General features: G+C 46.8%; 1 protein-coding gene across 1 annotated transcript in view; it reads left to right on the top strand.

Moving 5' to 3' along the window:
• The window catches only part of RAPGEF1 (Rap guanine nucleotide exchange factor 1), a 740,344-nt gene that overhangs the window by 300,979 nt on the left and 416,990 nt on the right, over window positions 1-22,375 (top strand). Inside the window, exon 9 of the mRNA XM_069609296.1 lies at window positions 14,715-15,218. Within this exon, the coding sequence (XP_069465397.1) occupies window positions 14,715-15,218 (504 nt within the window). The remainder of the gene's footprint in view (window positions 1-14,714; window positions 15,219-22,375) is intronic.

Here is a 22,375-nt window from a genome sequence, read left to right as displayed (position 1 = left end):
GCGTGCAGAATCCGGAGTGCAGATGTATCAGGTAAGGTTCTTGTTTTCACCTGTTCTCTTCCCTTTTCTTCTTTAGGTGTTTCCAGGATGCTGGCAGGCGTGATGGAGGACCAAGGCAGGAGCAGGCACGGTGAGCGTCCAGCTGCTAAGTGCAGAACAACGCGAAGCGTGGTCTGCTGCTTGGGTGTGGCTTAAATAGCCTTTCAAGTAGTTCCAGGTATGTATTCCTCCCCCAGAAATATGTATTCCTCCACCGGTCACACCCTAGAGATCAAGTATTCCCTAGAAAAATAGTTCCTTCCAGTCTTGGAAATTGTAGCATGGTCTGCACAGGTAAGTTTACACCAAGCACTACTCCCAACCTACTTCTGTATGAGCCTGGCGCCGATGGCGCCAGGACTGATGTCCCCTATGAGCCTGACGCCAACGGCGCCAGGACTGAGTCCAAAGGGCCCCCATCTGGGGCTGCTGGGACTTCCCTTGAATGCATGGTGTCTGTCTCTGAGGGTGCCGGGCCTGGTTTGGCTCCTTGGAGGCAGGCATCATGACATCGTGGCTCTCCCCTAGCCATCGTATGGGATGCAATGAAAGCAGTAATTCGAGGGAATTTATTAGCCGAACTGCTGCTTATTGAAAAACCTGATAAGCGCTCTGAGCTGTCTACGAGGAAGAAGTTCACGAAAAAGTGAGGGAACACAAAAGCCTGGAAACATAGAAGGCACTGTCTAATCTAAAGGTAGGTAGGGCCCAACTTGAGGCCCACTTGGCTGAAAGGATGGCTAAGCAATTCGGAAAACTAAAAAATATTGCTACTCTGGTAATAAGGCAAATAGAATGCTAGTATACAAGCTAGCCAAACAAAAGTCCTTCAATAATATCTTTGCTCTTAGGGATGCTATAATTAGGCTTCTAAAATTGACCTGATTCACCAATACTATACCATTGTAATGACGGGTGCCTTGAGAGATGCAGGCCTCCAATCGGATTACCTGGCGTTGGCGGCTCTCCCTCACCTGTTGTTGAAGTGTTGGCATGAGCTGGAGCAGCCCGGATGGGAGGAGGAGGTTGAACTGGCCATTGAAGCGCTTAAAGATGAATCCCCAGTTCCTGATGGGTTCACGGCACAATTCTACAAACTATCAATCCCTCCTAATCACACACCCAACCAATTTGTTTAACACTTTCCCAACTACCTGGGAGTATCTCCGCCTCAATGCAAGACTCTTCTACAATCCCGATTCTGAAACCCAGGAAGGACCCCAAGCTGGCGAATCATGCAGACCAATCACAATCATGAATTGTAATGCCAAATTGTATTCTAAAATCTTAGCCCATCGCCTTATGTTGATGCTACCTGGACTGGTTCAAGCAGATCAGACCAGCTTCATTACAGACAGGAGAACCCATGATAACATAAGGCGAATCCTTAACATAATTGAATTGGGGGTCAGCGGGAACAAGCATTGGGTGTGATGACGCCCACAAAGCGTCTGATCAAGTGGATTGGGGCTACATCCGAACGCTCCTCAAATCCTATGGATTTGGCCCAACTTTCACTCGATACCTCCTTGTTAATTACAATGCCCTCCCCACAATAATATACAATAATGGCCAAGCGACTCAAGCGATACCAATCACAAGAGGCATTAGGCAGGGTTGGCCTCTGTAACCCCTCTCCTCTTTGCAATGTCTACGTTTCAGGAGGATAGCTCAGGGGCAACGCGCTCGCCTTAGAAGCAAGACGACACAGAGCAGGACAGGTTCGATCCCTGGGTCCGCACTTAGAAACCTCTGCCATTAAACACGCTAAAAATAACCAATTACAATGTGGAGCCTTTTGCGAATATGGTTAGAGATAACATAAGGAGAGTGATGATTACAGGGAAAGAATATAATATAAGCTCTCCCTCAATGCCGATGATGTCCTCCTCACGTTGACGGACATAGTCAATTTGTTTGGGGCCTTTTTGGATGAGCGGAGGCAGTTCGGATTGGCTTTGGGTACTCGGTCAAATATTCCAAATCTCAGGGTCTCGCCACCTCGATCACTCCAGCGACGGAGCATCAGTTGCTGGGCCTAAGTTCAATAAAATGGTCACATGAATCAAACAATTATCTGGGAATGTGTATCCCATCCTCCATTGATAATCTCTTTCGCCTAAACTTCTCCCACTGTTCAGGAAGTTGGCTGATTCGCTCGACGATTGGAATGCCCAGGAATCTCCTGGATAGGCTGGGTCACAGCAGTAAAAATTAACCTAGTTCCTAAACGGTTATATCGCAGCCAGGCCATGCCGGTTCAAACCATGATGTGTGTTTACATACCATACAGGGAAAGAAGATACATATTATATAGAAAAGGAGGAGTGACAGAATCTCGGAAAAAGTCCTCATGAGAGGTGCACTGAAGGGGGGCGGGGGGACGGGCTTGGCCTTGGATATATATATTGATACAATCTGACGGCACAGACGTCACATCTTTACATGGGGTCAAACTCTGTAGCTAAATGGTTGCAGATGGAACAAGATTCATACCAATTCCACCTTCGCTGCTACCCTTTGCAAACATTGGGAACCACCATGGTGTTCATCCTCTCCTTTCATCTACACTAGCATCACTTGCTCATTGGAATAAAGCGATAGCACGTTGGCAGGGTTGCCCATGGTTTGTGCCCGCTTTCCCTCTCTAGTACTGAAATCCCTCCACTGGCTCGCCGTGGCTGCAAGGATCAAGCTCAAGTCCCTCTGCATAGTCCACACGGCTTTCTGGGGCCGGGCCTGCACTATCTACAGCGCACCCTTCCTAAATGAACTCCTTCTAGAGCCCTCCGCTCGGCCTCCTCCAACTCTCTGCGGGTGAGCCGCTTTTCGAAACAGATTTGCCGGTAGATCTTTATCCTCTGCAGGTGTCTCCCTCTGGAACAGCCTCACTGCCTCTCTGCCTTGAGCCAGATCTCCTTAAGTTCCGGAAACTCCTCGAGACCTTCCTCTTCTCCCCTCCTTTCCTCCTTTCCTATGTCCTTCCTCCTCTCTCCTCCCCAACTTGCTCATTTTCGCTGACTGGTCGCCTGGTGCACTTCTAGAGCCTCACCGGTCCCAGGCTCCCCCTCCAGTCCTGCACTTGCCTCCGGGCCTCAGCACTCTGCTTGGCACTACTGTACTCAGAATACTTTCCATGAGAGGGGCAACCTCTCTGCACTTCACCCTAGCCCCTGCTGGACTGGGCTCACTTGTCCCTCTCCCTCGCACTTCCTGACTGTGCACTTGCACTAACTTGAATGTACTAGACCTAGCAAGATTGTTTGTCCTGTCCTCCCTTTGTCTCCCCTCCCTAGCTTGGTTACACCTGAAACACTTGTGCATAGGTGCATTGGTGATGACCAACCACCAATCTGAAATGTTGCCAGGCCTAGTACAGTAGTTTATTGTTCTGTATGTCCTTTTCCCCTTCCCTTCTCCCCACTCTGTCATGCACTTGCACTATCTGACAAGCTTTTAGGCATAGTATGGTAGTTTATTGATTGTATGCTCTTTTCCTCCCCCCCCACCCCTTCTCTCATTCCCTCCTGTCATGCACTTGCGCTAGTAGAAATACCTCGTGCCTAGTATGCTAGTTATTTTTTGTTCGATCTTTCGGAAACTTCAAGGCCTAAGAATGACTTTGTTCCCTTCCCGCCTTGAAGCACTTTGAAGCACTTCACTTGTGTATAAGCGCTTTACAAATTTACAATTTCTGGGAAACTCTGACTTTAAGCCAGGCCTACATAGAGTTTCGAGAGCTGGGAAAGGGGGGTATGTTAAATGTTGAAGGTATTTGTACCATGCACCGTCACCAATGGAGTTCGTCCCCAGGCGCTTTGGCGGATCTGCCAAAGGAAAAGACGGGGTAGGTTAATGGGGTGTGGAGGGAGTAGGATAGTGAGAGGGTTGGTGTTCTGTTGGCAGCTTCATCTCGGTATACACCGTGCGATGAGCTTTGGTGCAAGATTTGGAGTGATGTCAGACCTCGTGTGCTGTTGGGGTGGTTTGTGTTGTTGCAGTGTTGTGAAGTGCATGTGGCTTGCGGTGCGAGAGGTGGTTGTATGACATTCTTGAGTGAGCTACGTATGCAGAAAGTTTGAGCTTTTTGGTTAGTGGGTTATATGCTTTGCAACCGTGTGGCTACATGCCTGGATTTCGGGTATCCTGCATGGTGTGACGACGGCTTCAAGATTTGAAGGTCCTGCTTGGTGGGAAAGAGGCCTACGCCTAACAGATCAATGGAGTATAGCACCATACACAGCTGGATTGAGAGACAGTTGAGTAGTTCAGTAGCCCCCTGAAGCACGGCTAGATTTGGGTCCTGCACGGTGGGAGAGACCTACGCCTAACAGAAATTCAGTTTTCGCACGGCACACTACCTATTGAAATCGAGACTATGTTATGTTGTTGTATTCAGATGAGCAGTGTATAGTAATGTCAGGTTCCTATTCTCCTCATAGGGAGTCGGAGCAGGGGTTGTGGTCTCCTCATCCCTACTATCTTGTGAATATGTGTATGCCGAAACTTCGGGTGTGGTACGGGCCGGGTTTGTTCGTAGTGGATGACTCGTCTCAGTGCTTCCGTATTGGTATGTCTGTATGTTCAGTCTTTGGCGTCCTCTTCTTGCGTCTGCCTGTGTTCAGTATTTCGTGTCCTCTTCTTGTGTCTGCCTCTCATTGTCTCTTATGGTGTGTTGTGGTGTCTGTTTCCTTGGGATTCTGTTCTTGTTTGGTTGTTCGTTCATCTTTGTTCATTGTTGTTTTAGTGGAGAGGGCGTTCTTGTTGGTGGTCTTCTAGTTATGCAGTGAAGAGCCAGGATTTTAGCAGTTTCCTGAATACTACGTGATTTCTAGAGTTCCGTATATTCTTTGGTAGGTCATTCTAGGTTTTTGGTGCCTGGTGAGAGAAAGAGGATCCTCCGAGTTCTCTTCTGTTGTAGGGTTTCGGTTCCAGGCGGATGTCGTCTCTTGATCTCAGTGTTCCTGTCGGGAGTTGTAGGCGTAGTTTGTCTCTCAGGAATTCTGCACCTTGGTTGTGTATTGCTCTGTGCGTGATGCGCATTGATTTGAATTTTATTTTAGAAGTAGTCTGGCTGCTGCATTTTGTATGCATTGTAGTTTTTTTTTAGTCGTTCAGGTATACCCAGGTATAGGCTGTTGGCATAATCTACTCTGGACATGATCAGGGCGATGATGGTAAGTGTTTTGTTGGCGAATGACAGGAACCGTAGGATTCCTTTTGCCGCTCAGGAGTAAGAACTATTTCTTGAGTAGGGCATTTTCTTATGGCTCTAGAGAGAGATTGTTGTCCATCAGGACCCCCAGGCTTTTTACAATCGACGATGGCGCTGGGGTCGTACCGAGTTCACTTGGCCAACGAATGTAGTCGAGGTCTCCTCTGGTTTTTGCGACGATCATTATCTTTGTTTTGCCTGGGTTCATTTTGAGGTGGTTCAAGTTCATCCAGTGGAATATATCACAAAGGCAGTTCTCTAGTGTAGTGTTTTCTTCTCAGGTGTCTTGTATTTTGAAGATTATTTGTGTGTCTTCAGCGTAGTTGTAACAGGTGAGGCCGTGTCTTTTGATGATTTTGATTAATAGGTATAGGTAGATGTTGAATAGGAGTGGGGAGAAAGATGATCCTTGTGGTACTCAGCATGTGGAGTCTCTTGGGTATGAGGGAACTAAGGCAGCTCTACAAAGCTGGTACCTCACTGACAGTCTTTAAGTGTGCTGGAGCATACTTTTCTCGCTTTGCCTGGCAAAAGCAGAGGTATCCTCCCTATATAAGATTTTATATCGCCACAACCCTCGGGTGCACTTGTCCTACATGTTAAAATGGGAGCAAAGTTTGGATCGGCAAATTGGGGAGGACTCCTGGAAACGGTTTTGGGCCAGGAATCACTGGGCAACTAGATGCACTATTGACGGGGAATGCTTACTGAAGGTGTGTTAAAGAGGGTACCAGCCCCCCCCACCCCCCAACAGGCTTAATTAAATGAATTCATCTACCATACAGTCTGCTGGAGAGGATTTAACGATACAGGAACGTTTTTCCACATGTGGTGGGAGTGTCAGAGTTCAATACTTTTGGAACGAGGTGCTTTCACATACCCAATGAATCGCAGGTATTCATCTACCCCTGGGTAATAAGGGGGATGGGATCTACCCAGTTACAGGTAACATGGCAAGCCTGATCACTTACCTCCTGGTGGCAGCTAAGATCACACTTGCTAGGAATTGGAAAGCCCAAGTGGGTCCCTGCGTTCAAATATGTTGGGAAAGATCTGGGATATTTTTGCAACTCAGAAAATCACGGCTCTGTCATTGGGAAAATATGCAAACTATGATAGTGTGGTGCCGTTTTTTGACATGCTCAGAATGCTGTTCCTCCTATATATAAACCCACATGTATACATATTTTTCACTCTGATGATGAATGTGTCGTAGAGTATGGGTAATTTGTTAAGCTTTGGAAGGAATTCCATGTTGAGCAGAGTGCGCGTCTCTACAGTATGAGAAAGGGAGTGGGGGCGGGGGGTTAATTGCTCAGGTTATTGAAGTAACTATCCAGGATATATGCTTTTTGGTCATGACACCAGTCTTGTAGCCGTCTTGCTTTACCAATAAACAAAACAGCTTTTTTTGTATAATTTTTTTAAACATTCTGGGACACAGCCCAGAAAGGGTCAACCAAGAGACAGTAAAAATAGTCACATTTCTGGACCTTAATAGGTACAATTTCATCCATAGAAACCAAGTAGAAACACTGTGAACACCAACGGTTACTGCAACAGCATAACTTTCTATGGCAAAACATGAAATGCAGTGTTTTTTAAATATTAAAATCTCTCTATATCCTATATAATAAAAGGCCAGATGTATGTTTGTCCGATGCAGTCATGCACAGTAGAGACTGCCCGCTTCACCTGTTGCCACCGCTGGAGGGTGCTTTTGCCTTGGGATAAATTGTGGTCCTACTGTTTGTTCGATGCAGTCATGCGATACACCCTTTGGCCGGGATACACAGGCTTTCACACTAGTATGTGTATGAAGTAGAAAATCTATTTGTTCTTTATACAATTCCACACCGTTCCACCAATCTGCACCAGATTTTGCATAGTTACCTGTTAGGACGCTGCGGACATTACTGGCTACATGACATTTGGACACCCACCTCTTTCGCTGGATTTCATCCCATTTCCACATGAGACGGTTGCCTGAAATTGGCAAAACATCAATGTGGTCATAGAAGGATCAGATAAAGCTCATTTGAAGTGTCTCGACGCGAGGAACAAATCTCATTTCAATGCCCTATGGTGCACCGTTTCAAGGCCCTACGACGCACCCGTTCCGAGATATTTGCACTGCACCGCTCCAGGGTGAGGTGACAGGTGGGGAGAGTGCACAGAAGGTCCCAGTATAATGCAGCACACCAACTCTTGCCTCCCCTCCAAGTCTGCCCCGGGCTATGTCAGCCAGCCACACACATTCTCGGTGCAGTTTACTTGAGACTGCAAAGCACCTTAAAGCCATAAGCGACTCGGAACAGCGACCTACATGATCATTGATTTTCAAAAATTTATGAGCGTTATCATGTCTGACTGCAGAACCCGTGCGGAGTACGGGTACTTTTTGCTAGTCTACAATAAATCTCTGGGGCAACATAAAATTACAGGTGTTGTAGAACAGTGGTCTGCAACCTGCGGCTTGACAGATGTGTTGGACTATGACTGCCATGATCGCTCATTGACTGGTGGACAGAGCCGATATGCATTGTAATCCATAACATCTGGAGAGCCAAAGGTTGCGGACCCCTGTTCGAGAAACTCCAGGAACCCAAGGGGACCAGGGAAAATGTCAATGTTCAGGTAAGTACCTTTTTAAGTTTCAAAGGTTTCACCCGTAGGATTTCATGGGAGACATCCCATTGGCCTGTGGCAGTTATACAAGAAAGTTAGATAAAATATCCTTTAACCCCCATTGGCGCAACAAGAGAGGCTATTAGCAGAGAAGGGGGGCGTCACACGATTCCCTAAAGAAGAGTTCCAGCCCTTGGTTTTAGAACCAGCAGGCCTGGAAAAGGTTGTAGCAGAAGGAGTTATATGATGCACGCTGTTAGGAAAGTTTTTCTGAAGTCCAACTAAGGGCTTAACAAAACCATACAACTGAGACAGTACAAAACTTCACTCTTAGTATAAGGCTGTACCACTTGAGTATATGGTAGCATGGACAGAGCAGCCAGGCTTATCTCAGGAGGGAGAGGGGGCTGTAGAATCAGTACAAAGAAATTGTAGTATACCAAGAGTTCAATAGAAACACTGACAACCAGAAGCATTATACAAAATAAAGGTTTATTATAAATGCAAGTTAGACCAAGATGAATCTTGGGGGGGGTAAGTACTTGGTCATAGAATTATAAACACAATACAAAAACACAACACAATGCTTGAAGGTACACAGGCCAAAGCATAAACCTTGTTTAGAAAACTGACAGAATGTCTAGGAAAGTCAGACCTTATCAAACACATTTAGTATATAGGACACACCGATTCATGGTGAGTAAAACCATGTTGCTTTCTGATTACTTTCAGTAATACAAGGATAGTAGACCCTAGCAGTTGTGCAGTGGCACTCAGTTAAAGTATCACTTAGTAAATCAACCTGCAAGTATACTTTCATGAATTGTGGAAAACTCATTCAAGAAACAGTAGACACCTATAACCATATTCAGGATAACACACAGTTATACTAGGTGAGTAAAACCTTTTGGTGTAATATACAATTACAGTTGCTTTTCAGCTCAGTGGAACACAGACGTAGGTAAGAAAGAACTCTTTACACTAATTTAGGATTTCACCAGACAGACCAAGTTCCGCTACACCTACAGAACACTTTTTAAGAATGGGACACGGGTATTCTAGGAAGGTAAAACCTAATGTTGTAATATACTATTGCAGTTGATTTTCAGGTCAGTGGAACACAGACCAAGGTAAGCAATACCTTTCTAACTTATTTTAGGATGGCGCAAGGCAGGCAAAGGTAATAAAAACCCATATACTTTTTAAAGGAGCTATCAGCAACTTAAAGGTAGGTATAAACCTAAGACTGTTTTAGCATCTATATAAAACAGACCAGGGAAAGCAAAACCCAATGTTACACTTTAAGAATGACTCAATGTAAATCCAAGTAGACAAACCCCTAGGCAGACTTAGTTTAGACAAGCTATATAGCAGGTCAGGGGAAGCATGGTGAACTTGCACACTAACATTCTGGAAGAAATAGTTAAGTGAATCCAACAGAATTACTTTTGGGAAGAGGCACAACCAATTCACAGGTGAGTAAAATAACCTTCCATATACTTTTCAGAATGGCACAACACACATTCAAGGCAAGTAAGAACTTTTGTTCCAGTTACCAACCAACATTTACAAGTAAGTACGCTTTTAAACACATGTTTCCTTTTCGTGGCAACAGGCCCAATCCTTAAAGTATTTCCCTTATTCTTGGAGCATGAGTGTTCTCGGTGGCCGAAGGAGGGCACTAAATCTAACAGACTGACTTTATCTACTTCTTTGACTTCCTGAACAGAGTTCCTAAGGCAGACTGTTCAAACAGTTAAGTAATACACTTTAGAGAGGTTGAAAGGGTCCAGAGACTTCTGAGAAGACACTCTTGGAGGATTCCAGCAGTGGGCCTGGGTGAACTGCATGAGAGGACTCCCAATCACAAGAAGCACACCAAAGCTACACAGGAATCACAAAGGCTTATGGTAGGTAAATACCCCAGCCAACACAGTACCTCAGCATGGAAGAAGAGTTGCAGCAGGGGAGACTTCAGGATCTGCATCCAAAACCCGGTCGATGGATTCCTTTGTCATGAAGACGGAAGACAGGACTTGGGAAGGGCTTTTGCAGCAAACATCAATGGGTAAGGCTCCAGGCAAGAGTTTTTTCACAGCTGGATGTGGTTTTGTGGTTGTGGCGCCCTTTTCAGGAGCCGGATGAAGACTGAATATCGCTGATTGGATTTGCATCGCTAATCTGGTCCAGCATCCTGGTGAGGGGACTTCAAGGACTGGAATCACGTCTTTGGAGGTCCAGCAGGATGCCACCAAAATGTCAGCTCGATTCAGAAGACCATGCACCGCACAATGGCTCGAGGTCCAGGGTATTGCAGCCCCACAAGATCGCAGTGCGAAGTGGGATGGCTCAAAATGCAGGTCTTCTTGAGTCTAATGGATCTCACCAGACTCTGGGTCGGGGTCGTTGTTTTTGGAGTCACCAGGTCACTCTGAATGAAGGACTACAGCAGGCTGCGGTTACCAAGCAGGCTTTCCGGTCGCTGGAAATCGTCTCAGCTGCGTTTTCTTCATCTTCCTCTTCGGATTCAGGTACAGTGGTTGACTACTTCTTCAGCTTCCAGGATCAGACTTTTATGCAGGAACCCAACGAATCAAACAGATGTGCAGCATTCAAACTTGGGGGGGGGGGGGGGGGTTGGCAGTCCTTTTAAGATGGATGGTATAGATGACCAACCTATATTGTGACAGGGACAACTCTGGGGAGCTGTAGCCAAACCAGTTCGGGTAGCAGTGACATGCGGTCTAGGCCAAGTTCTTCATTCAGAGGTGGTATTTGTTGGCCAAAACACGCTATAGAAAAATTACTACTAGCAAGTACAGTTATCACACAACACTGAGAAAAATAGATGCATATACACACTTATTATAGGGCATAATACATATCACAAACTCCTGCAAAGGAAAGGTAAGATTAGTATTATGCACTAACACAGGTGCATAATACTGCACAGGTCCACAGAGAATGATCGCTAACTTAAATTGTCCAGCCCTAAATTGTCTGGGGCCTATTGCCCAATATTTCAGGTAAAAGTTCCACAGAATCTTTGAATCAGGAAAGAATGCAGGTAGGGTCTCTGGGGTCCAGTGAAGGATTCTTATGGTTAGAGTACAAGTTAAACTAGCTAACAGTAGTAGCCCCAACTTTCAGAAGTCTTGCGCATGCAAGCAATGGAAAAGCCAAAAGTGTTAGAATAAAGGTTTATTGTAAGCCCATTGTCTTATAATGGGATTGTAGGGGTAGGTAAGAAGCTCTGCAACTTACCACCCCCCCCCCACCCCACCCCCGTTACTCTGATTCTTCCCCAGACATCGCAGGACAAAGTAAGAGGGTCTGCGGTTGCTTTAAGTCTCAGTCCTCGATTTGCAGGGGTTGCAGGTTCTAGCGGATCTCTGGTTGGTGTCTTTCACTGTTGCAAGGACTCTCGATGAAAGAATGCAGCAGAACCCGATGCAGGATCCCTCTCACTGGACTTGTGTCAGGTAAGCGATATTGGACGGTGGTCACTGCAGCATGGCGACGCAAAGGGACTCAACTGCCGAGGTCTGACTTTCCTCCCATCTCGGGTCCCTTTGATGCTAGGACGCCAACATTTCGCAGAGGTTAGTCTTGTAGGGCCAGCTGAGGATCCCCCAAGTTCCAGGTCGAAACTCGGAACGGTGACACGGGCAACACAGTAGTCCACATTCGGAGCTGGTCACCCACAGGACGATCCCGGGTCACTTCCGAAGGCTCTTTGTTGCAGTATACTGAGCAGACATCTGGAATGGATGGTCCCTCCACTCCATGGTCGCAGCTCCCTCTCAGGACTGCTAAAGATCGTTAAGCAAGACAGGGCTGCTCCAGGACAGCAGCAGAGGTTGGTAGCCAAGCCTTCTTCCGATGGGTCTCCGGTTTCTTTGCAGGTCTCGCAGCTGGATAGGATTCTTGGCTCCTTCAGGTTTCTCCAGGATCTCTGAACAATGGGTTGCGGGGTCCTCTTCTTATCCTAAAAGTCAGGTAAGAGCAGCTGCCCTCATTTGCCAATGACAGGACTAGCCTACACACACACCCCAGCAGTGGTCCAACCAGGAACACTGGCAGAAACATTCTTCATACCACTCACACACTGAAGCCAGTTTGTGGATTGGGACCAGACAGTCCCAGCCCAAATCCAGCCAGCAAACACACAGAGCCCTCCAGTAGCCCACCAGACGATTCTGCTTTCCCAGGCACTGGAAGTCCTTATAAGGATTTTCCAGGCCTCTCGGCCAAGAAGAAGGCTAAAGAACAGGATTTCAACTGCACAAGCGAAGAAACTCGTGGCACGGCCCTCTTTGACCATTAGCCATATTTAGTAGCCAAATGCGGTAAATGCTGTAAAACTAAAATGAAAAGTCCCCAAAAGTGGGAAAAAGGTCCTTTTACCACACCTAGAGTAACCAAAAATCCTCTGAGTGTTAGTCTAGGGCAAAACAAAAATACACCCCTTTGTACTGCAGTGTAAGCTGCATTGTAAAATGATAAAAAGTTACCACAAGTGATACAAAGGTAACCAAAAGTAGTAACACTACTAAAGGAAACAATGTTTCCCCGTACTGACAGCCTGTAGGACATGTCAGTTTCCCCATATCATATGAGCAAAAGGCAGTGTACTGCACTGCAAAAAGAGCAGGTCATAAACGAAAAAATAAATGCAAAATGTTTGGGGGTTCCATAAAGATGGATGGAAAGCTCCAGTAAAGAGAAGTCTTTCCTAACGGCAGGAACCCTCGAGTGTCCCCGCCTAGGCTCCAGTGTGTCTTGGAAGGCAGGTAGCAGGGGAGAAGTTTAACACTCCCCTGTCCTTTGTCTGCCAGAGTGCCTGAATGGAACCAGTTCCCACTGAGGTGGAGGGAGTGTGTGGGGGAGGGGGGGGTAGTTTGGATGGCCTTGAATGGACAATGCTGAGAGAGTGTGCAGAGGAGTGAGTGGGAAATCCGAATATAAGGTGAGGTTCCTGAGGTAGAAGTCAAGCCCACCACTGCAACAGAAGATCCAAAGCTGAAGATGACCCGAGAATCCTGCAGCCCCTTCCAGTAATCGTGAAGCGACCACTGCTGTCCTGACCCCGTTTCCTTATCTAAAGAGGAGCTCTGAAGAGGTTGACTCCTTCCCTTTGGCTGGTGGGATCAACCAGCCCCAAGACGAACTACAAATTGAGCCATCTCCCGAGATGCGGAGACCGGGTTCATTGCTGCAAAGGAAAGAATCTAGCTGCATTGACTTCTTGTAAACCTAAGGTACTGTGGGGCTCAAGGTAGAATTTCCCTTAAGCCGAAGAGTCGCTCCAGCGCGACTGGAGTGCGTTACAAGGTGTTTGGGTGTCCACCCTTACTCTGGCCCAAGCTTGTATCCTTTTAGGGAGCCCTTCACAGGGTCCCTATAACGTGTGGTATCTTGCCAGGCTTTTTTATTCTAGCGACTAGAGGAACTTTGCCTTTCTTGCTGCTGCATAGGACTTTGTTCTACTCCTACACTGACTTTTGGCTAGATAGGGATTGGAATTACGAAGCACAAAATGCATTGAAAAGTGTTAATAAAAACGTCTAATATTGCTATGGTGTGAATAACCATACTTTTACTTCCTACAGACTTTGTCTGGTGTGACTTTGCTAATTGAATGCAATTACCATTTAGCTGTAAATCTTTGCTAGTGCGCGGTAGTACCTATAACACAGTAGACCTTTCAGTGTAATTTCTCTGTAACAGTTGTAACCGCTGGCAACTACAATTGTAGCAGTCGCCTTAAAAATGTATTCTGAATAATTCCTGTGTGTTTTGGTTAATCTACTAGTGTATTATTTACCTGCCTTGTGTATATAAAAGAAATCTGTTTTAATATTATAACTTCAGTGTGTATGTGTTTGTTTGGACTATTGTATTTACTGGGTTCAGTGTACTTAGCTACAGCCCACATCCTCCTCCTAAGATAAACCTGGCTGCTCTGCATTCTACGAGTTCCTCTGGGTAGTAAAGACTTGTACTAAGAGTTGGGGACCTCTATGCCAAGGGATAGTTTTATAGAGTCTTTCCTCAAGTGTACTTTAGAAAAACTCCCCTAACACATACTTTTTTTTCTCCCCAAAATATGATGGGAGGAACTGTACCTGTGTTAATTCATTCAAGTAACCTTGAGTAGCGGTCGTAGGTGAACCATTTATTGCATTAATCTGTTCAGGAGGGCGTCTGCAGCTCTCTCCTTCCATGTCCTGCATTCCCACTACATGGAGGATGATCTTAGGGTGGGCCTTTGTGTTAGGACTTCTGTTCATCACCTCACCTAGAGTCCATCCCTGTCCCTGGGTTCCATCTTAGTGGAGGTAAAAGTGCTTTTCTGGTCATTGCATGCCCCTGGCCAACATCTTCTTGAACACAGTTGAGCTTCACTACTCTTCTTTGCATGACTAAGGGCACCCTCTTGCATTGGCGTTTGGCATCTCTGCGGTTGCTTTGCCTGCCCCAGTGTGTCATCTCAGTGAGGATGGACTAGCATGTCTTGCTGATGGGTTTTCTGCTGCCACAGACAGCTATTGCAGAAGCTTTCCGAAGACCAATTCAGCGCACACAAGACAAAGAGCCTTCTTACTGCCATTTTATAACCCTGCCTCTTTCCAACCAACTCATCCCATCCTCCAGCCACTTTTTCTGGACTCTTTCGCTGCTTGTTATTGGTAAAGGGAAGGAGCTGTGAAATGGGGGCACTGTTGTACTGTGAGATGCATTATATGCTGTATTAGTAACTATTGTGCATGTGTGTGTGTGCACTAATTCTCCTCTTTCTTGTTCCTTTTTGTCTTTCCTTTTGATCCAGATAATTATGATCCGGACTATGAGTTCTTGCAGCAGGACCTGTCAAGTACCGATCAGATCCCTCAACCGACGCCAGGCATTCTCAGCCCTCTGCCAGAGTCCCTAGGGGAGCTGGGCTCGCCATTCCAGGGTCACGTGTTTCAGATCCCACCTGGTGACTCCCCACAGACTGAGTACTGCCGGCCATCTGCAGCGATGCAAGGTGGTGACGCCCCTCCAGCCCTGCCGCAGAAGAAGCGTAGGAGCACAGCGCCACACCTTTCGGACCTCTCAAACTGCCGCATCTCATATGAGAGGCACCCCTCCCAATATGATAACATTTCTGAGGACGACACGTCACTGTCTTCTGTGCCTAGCGCCACTGTGCCCCCATTTTCTGCCATCTCACCATTCCAACCAGGAAACTCATCTGGCTCCTTGGAATTCACTGGTGAATTTGACGCACTGGATTCGGATGGGGTTCCTGAAAAACCACCACCACTACCGGAGAAGAAGAACAAGCATAGTAAGTTATTTTGGGGTATCCTTCACTGAAAGGTTTTAGCAAAAAGGCCTGAAGGGTAAGCGTGTCAGGCCCTTCTTGCCTTCCATCTGCTCGTAGTAACATACAGTCTGTTAATACATGTTGTGAAGAAGTAGCACAATGAACTGATGTCTTCTCTTTGAATGCACATGGGCAGAAACCATGCGACAGCATGACACGAGGTAACGTAGCAACACATCTACGACCCTAAAATGAACACAATGTTCACAGATGACATCCCAGCCCCTCCTTTTGATTTGGCTGCAGTAAGCAGGGTGTGTCTGGGAAAATGTGGGAACCCGATCCTTCTGAAATCTTCTTCGATGCCCTTGCAGGCGCCGGTTTGTGCAGAGTGGCACGTCAGTCATTTGCTGGTTTACACACTGTTTTTTCACACAATCCTTGGAAGCTATTGGTGTCTGTGTTGCAGAAGAAGCATATAAAACTCCTTACGACTCACCTGGGTCTTAAAGTGTGGCTTTAGAGGTCGTGGGAACCTCTGCAGCAAAGGGAAGATAGCCCAAACAACCTGCAGACCTAGTGCGCTCAGAGTATGTGGTCTTCTACAGCATTGATGGACTTGATGTGACTCCCCGGTGAGAACTCAGATTTCTGCTGGAGGAGAGAAGTAACGGTGCTTCTGTTTTTCACGGCAATTGGGCCTAGTGACACTTGCATGGTTTGGAGCCGGGCAACCTGCTAAGATTTTAGATCAAAAGACAGAAAAGGGTGTGATGGATATTAGTATGACTCCCGAAGAGGTTATTTGCAGTTACAGGCAGCTGATGAATCTGAATTTCCAGCAACGCACCAGTTGTGACTACATCCCACAAAAGGACCCATGTGATGGCTGTACCCGGTTCACAGTGTCACTCTTAATGTATTCCTTTTTAATTGGATTTCTTTCATTCATATTTTTTATCATTGTTGGCAAAGGCTGTAAGCATCTGTATCCATCCATTTTAACCATGGAATTCCGCAACTCTAATGCAATTCTAAAAAGAAATTGACTCCCCTCTTCAAAGTGAACCTTGTTCCCACCGTGAGAATTCATCTTGCACCACCTACCATGGCCCCCTTGACGACCACCTTCTACAGCCCACTTTGTCACCCCTCCTTTTCTAGTACGTGTCCCTATCCTCCCTCCAAAGTTGAATATTAAATGTAGTCCTGCTGCCCTAAACGGGTATGTGGATAGTAAATATTATGTTGGAAGGATCGCTTCTCTTCCTGCGGATGTATGCCTGTACGCCCTACTGCGTACAGCTCTAAAGGCAGGCAGTACTTCGCAGGGTAGGAAGTACCATTTGCTACAGGGAGGAAGGATACCTTTTGGCGCATTTCAGAAGTATCTTTGAGCAAATGCTAGCCGTGCCAGTCAGTGAATGCACAAAGTGCTTGCTTGTAACTGTACAATGCTACTGTAACTTTATACAAATGCTGCATGGCTTTAGTGAAGAAGAATGCAGTGGTCTAGGTGCCACAGTGCAAAAGGGTCTGGGACTTTAATTTTAAGAGGGTACGTTTTCATTAATGAAACAATAGCCTTATTTTGCCAGATCGAGCTTCCGTGTAACTCTTAACCCCAATAATCATTGCTGTTATTGTGGCGGGTATCCGTGAGTTCTTTTAACCAGCAGAGTCCCTTCGCACTTCACGATGTGGTAATTCCGAAACCATGCAACATATCCACTCACTTAATACATTTTGGCATTTAAAATATATTGTTTTTTTGCTGCAACAAATGTAAGGCACAGTGTAGAAAACGGGATTCGGGGGGGAAAAAATAAAAGGATATGGAAACTGAGTGTTGGTTCTGAAATGGTGAGAGCGAAACAGCACTGGGGTGGTAATGCAAGGTTGTTGCTGTGGGTGTGATCAGGCCTCTCATACAAGGATTCATCAAAAAGATCTTCTTTTCAGACATTAATTAAACCACTTGACATCTTGACGTTCCATTGTCCTCTTGAACAATCTTTCACATTCGTTGATTGAGCTTATGTTAATTGAATACCTGAGGATTGAATGTGTATGGCCCGTTTAGTCAACACCCTGACTCTGCATGCTGTAAGAATAATACATGAGTGGTCAGTCGAGACTGCATCTGACTATCCCACTCCAACCAATTGCAGTTGTGAGCTATGCTCTGGTAGGAAAACTCTTTGGTTGGTTCAAAAACATTTAATCACCAAGGAACCATGTCCCCTGTGCCAGTGTCTTGGCATAGCTGGCAGTTTTGGGTTGCACTTATTGGTGATAGCTCTTGGGGATATTAGTGGCCTACAGCTTGCTGCAAAGCTCAACATAGTCTTTTTGTGAGTGGGAACATGCATGTTGCCATATATGGTCATGGTCACTGCTTTTTCTGGAAGGTGAGGGCTATAGTTGCCCGAGCCAAGTAGGAACTGTTTTGTCCATGTCTTCTACCTGACCTGACTAGACCCGTGTGACAAGGAAGCCTCCAAACGTGGAGTTTGGTAACCCTGAGTGCTTGGGTGGCTGCCAAGATTTAGAAGAGGTGACCGGTAACTGTTTGCACTCATACCCAAGGTTGCTGCTTAGGGTCTGCATTCTTACCTTTTTGAACCTGGAGACTGATCCAGAACACAGGAGAATCAGTCAACCTGTACAGGGATCGCGAGGATGCTCTGCTGGTCCCTGTTGCTTACAAGACCCAATCTGACAGTGAGGCTCTGCTCAATTTATTGCAGACACCAGACTTGCACCAACCACTATTCAGATTGGCAGCATCTGGTTGAAAGCCTCAAAGATCCCCTGCTACCAAGGAATCATTGAAGTGCCGTTCATGCATGGTCCTGCCACAAAAAAGGTGGATGCGCCAGGCACTGAGAGCACTGTTACCAGTCAGAGCCTGATGCCCTTGCTTACAACATGAAAGCAAAGCTGCAAAGTAAGATGATGGTAACTTTGGGACTCCAAGCAGTCCATCTCATACATGAACTACCTCTGCTAGAGAGCCTGCACTTCTGGCACTGGACCCGTACCATCAGCGAATCAGACAGCTGCCCCATATCTCAGAGCAGCTCCACAGCAATCCATCTTACTTCAAACTCTTCTGCAAGACTCAATCCTGGGAAGTGCGACAGTTGACCTTGAAACTTGCAAGGACGTCAAGTGTTGACTATTGACAATTGGATACAGCTAAAATGCATAGCTGTCATGTTCCCTAAACTCTGATTGCTTTCAGAAAAAGCACTTTGTTTCCAAAGTTGGGCTTTTTTTTCTAACATTTAACATCGGGGACCCAAGCAGCAGGACCAGTATTTTGTTCAGCCGATCAGAAGCTGATCCATCTCTCACATTCTGCACTGAGTTATACAATCCTCTTGTTGCTCCTGCGCCCTGCTACCTCCGGGTTAAGTGCGCATTACAAATAATAAAACAAACAAACAAACTGAAATCACTCCACTGGCTCCCTGTGGCTGCAAGGATCAAGTTCAAGTTCCTCTGCATAGTCCATAAGGGTTTCTGGGGCCGGGGCCTGCACTATCTACAACGCTTTCTTCCAAAATACTCTCCTTCTAGAGCCCTCCACTCGGCCTCCTCCAACTTTCTGCGGTTGGGCCGTTTCTCCAAACAGATATTTGGGGGTAGATCCTTATCCTCTGCAGGTGCCTCCCTCTGGAACAGCATACCTACCTCTCTCTCAAGACCTACCTCCTCTCCTCCCCCTTCTCTCTCCCTCTCCCCTGCTAACTTCCTTTCTCCTCGCTTTACCTTTCCTCCTTCCTTCTCTTCCCCAACCTGCTCAGTTAGCTGATTGGTCGCCTGGTGCACCTCCAGAGCCTCACAGCTCCCAGGCTGCAATTGCCTCCGGGCCCCCGCACTTAGCCAGGCACTACTGCATTATGCTCCATGAAAGGGTCACCCACTCTGCACTTAACCCGGACCCCTGCTAGACGGGGCGCACTTATTCCCTTTCCCCTCCCTCGCTCTTCCTGTTTTGCGCACTTGCACGCTCCTTGACCTTGAATGTTCTAGGCCTTGCTAGTCTGCCTGTCTGGTCCTCCCTCTGTCACCCCTCCCTAGCTGGGCCTTGCTTAAAATACTCATGCATAGGTGCATTGATGTCCAACAACCAAGCAATCCTGAAATGTTGGCCAGATCAGCACTGTTCTACTGACCAGTATGCTCCTCACTCTCTAACCCGCCCCCTTGCTCCCACCTCCTCCTTCTGTGTCAAGCACTTCTCTAGTATATATGCCTCTGGCTTAGCATGCTAGCTATTGTTTTAAATCATTCCGAATCTTCAAGGCCTAAGAATGACTACTGTACTCCCATGTTCCCTTCCCACCTTGAAACGCTTTACTTGTGTATAAGCGCTCTACAAATAAACAATTACAATTGATTCCTATGACAAACAAACTCCTGGTTGAGTGAATACAGGTCCTGAGACACCCCTAGCGTATAGCCTCCCAAACTTGGCTCTCGAACACAAAGCTGATCTTTTCACTTCACGAGTGACCCTAACCAAGATGGCCACAATCCAGACTGATCGTACCAAGCAGTCTTGTAACCATTACAAATATTTTACATAAGCCTACAAAAGATAAACATATGTTTTCTGAAACATCTCTGTGGACATTCATTTACTCAAAGTAATAGTGTCTTTTCCCATACCTTAACAATCCGGATGCCCTCTTACCATGCACCATGTCTGGGTGGCCACTGCTACCATGCCTAGGATTAGATGTGTACCCTCACTCCTTGAACACATGAATCCGAGGATCCCCCCTAACAATGCAAACTCATACTGTTTCTCTCCTTAGTTCCGCACTTTCCACCTCTCCCCCCTCCCTCGCACTTTCCCCTTTTCCCTTTTTCCATGCACTTGCTCGTTCTTAAGGTCACTGGGCCTAGTAAGATCATTGGTTTTTGTTTCTCCCTTGTTCCCCTCCCTTTGCTTGGTCGCGCTCTCAAACACTTGTGTATGAGCGCGATATAAATAAAATATCATATCATAGATCGCTTGTTCCATGCCTCATACTTCAGCCAACTTTACTGCATAATTTGGTTATGCCTTGACGCACAATTCTAGTGGCCCTGTTTTTTAATCCTCTCAACGAGAAGGCAACTATAAACAAAACATCTCAATCCCAGACTACAGCTTGGGAGCTACCAAGAATGATCTCCTTTGGCCAAGGAGATCTCAGCTGCGTCTGATCCCGTAGACCTTATGGCTATTTGTTCCACGTCCTTTGTATGCTTAGTTATATCCTCTTTCCTTGAGTGGGAGCTCCAACAATTCTGCTTGCAGGATTGCCAGAGTGGCCTTCTCAAGTATTTATTTATTTTAAATGTTTATGGAGTGCAACACGCACGCAGGCCTCAGAGCGCACAAATAAAACAAACGAACACGACGAAATCAGCACGGAGAAGCCAGAGATTAGCAAGGAGAGTTGAACTAGCCCCCTTTACCCACTACTGCCCTGACTAGTACGTATATTTGGACTAGCCTACCATCTGTTACTGAAGTCATTTTACCCACGAAGTATCAGATCTCTGAGCCCAGTAGCAAGCCTGTTATATTGTGTATGAAGCATTTATGCTTAATTCCAGATTCCATTAGCCGGCCCATCCACCTGGCTAAATTGTCTCTACTGCTCCCCACCCTTATCTACCCACTTAGCACCCGCACTAGTCACTGTGCCAATCTTCCATAGCTCGGCTCGTCATACCACTATGGCCACTTTCCATAGTCATTCTTGCCATGGCCTCCTTCCTACCTCTATTCCACACCATCACCCCAACTAACCTCCTGCCACATCTCCACCCAATCAATAATAGCATCTTCCCCAATAACTCCTCCATGAGAACCGCAGCAAATCCCCCGCTCAGCCCTCTGAAATGGATTCGGCGCTTCGTTGTTCCTCCCACACCACTCATCCCATGGCCTGTTCACATTAGAAACACCAGACTAGGCTCTTGCTTCCCTAACCACAAAATCACTCTACGGAAGAGCACGCAACACACCCTGCCCATTGCTCCTCTTCCCCTCCCTCATTCCCGATTGTCTGACTGCTATCCAGACATGATGTGCTGCCAATGACCTCTGTCTCAACGCCACTAAGACTGAGATTCTTTTTATTGGGACACCTGCGCCCTGTTTCCCTCCTGCCCTGTGGCCGCCCTCCTTGGACCCTCTACCCTCACCATTCAGTGAGGCCAAAAATCTTGGTCATGTTTTCTCTCTTGCTTGCATACCTCACATCTTGGACCTTACCAGAAAGGCCCACTTCCAGCTTTATTTTTCCTTACGTCACCTTTGCCCAGAAGCTCAATGTCTCCAAAGCTCTGGTACTCTCCCGGCTAGACTAGTACAACAGCTTCTTCCTCAATCTGCCTCTTTCCTCCCTCCGCCACCTTCAACTAATCCAGAATAGGGCTTAAAGACTTATCATTGGCCTTAATCAAGGGACTGCATCTCTCCAGCCCTAAAATCTCTCAACTGGCTCCGGGTGGCCACGAGGCTCAAATTCAAGACCCTCTGCAAAATGCACAAGGCTTTCTCGGCCATGGGACCCTGCTATCTCCATCTCTCTCTCCCCAAATATCTCCCTGCTTGAACCCTCCACTCTTCTAGCTCAAACTCTGGTGATCAAACGCTTCTCCAAGCAGAGAGTAGGGGGGCAATTGTCGCTCCTCGGCTGGCGCCTCTCTTGAACAGCCTCCCTGCCCCCCCTCACACTTGAGCCGGACCTCCTTAACTTCTGGAAACTGCTCAAAACTCTTCTTTTCTCTTCCTCCTTCCCTCACCCTCCCAGCTAATCTCCCCACTGTTGCTGCGACTGGTGGTCTGATCCTCATGAGTCTCACAGGTAACCAAGCCCTTTGTCCAGTTGACACCAGCACCCTCGGCACATCCCTCTGGGCACTCTTGGGACACCTCTGCCCCTGCACTTAGCAAGTGCGCCCTCCCCACCCCCGGCTCCCCTTGGCACTTCCCCTCCTGGGCCCACTCTAGCACCTGTCCTAACTTTTTCCCCTCCTCCCCATCCTCTCCCCTGCACTTGACCTAGTAGGACCGTCATTGTTTGAGTACTTACTATTTTTACTATTGTTTATTACTCCCTTGCCCCCTCCCCGTTTTTGCCTTGTGGTGCCTGGAAACACCATTG

The sequence above is a fragment of the Ambystoma mexicanum genome, chromosome 8, assembly GCF_040938575.1.
Source record: "Ambystoma mexicanum isolate Mex_15411 chromosome 8, UKY_AmexF1_1, whole genome shotgun sequence".
In the NCBI taxonomy this organism is placed as follows: domain Eukaryota; kingdom Metazoa; phylum Chordata; class Amphibia; order Caudata; family Ambystomatidae; genus Ambystoma; species Ambystoma mexicanum.
Note: the sequence above shows the minus strand (reverse complement) of the source record. Positions and strands in the feature narration are given on the sequence as shown.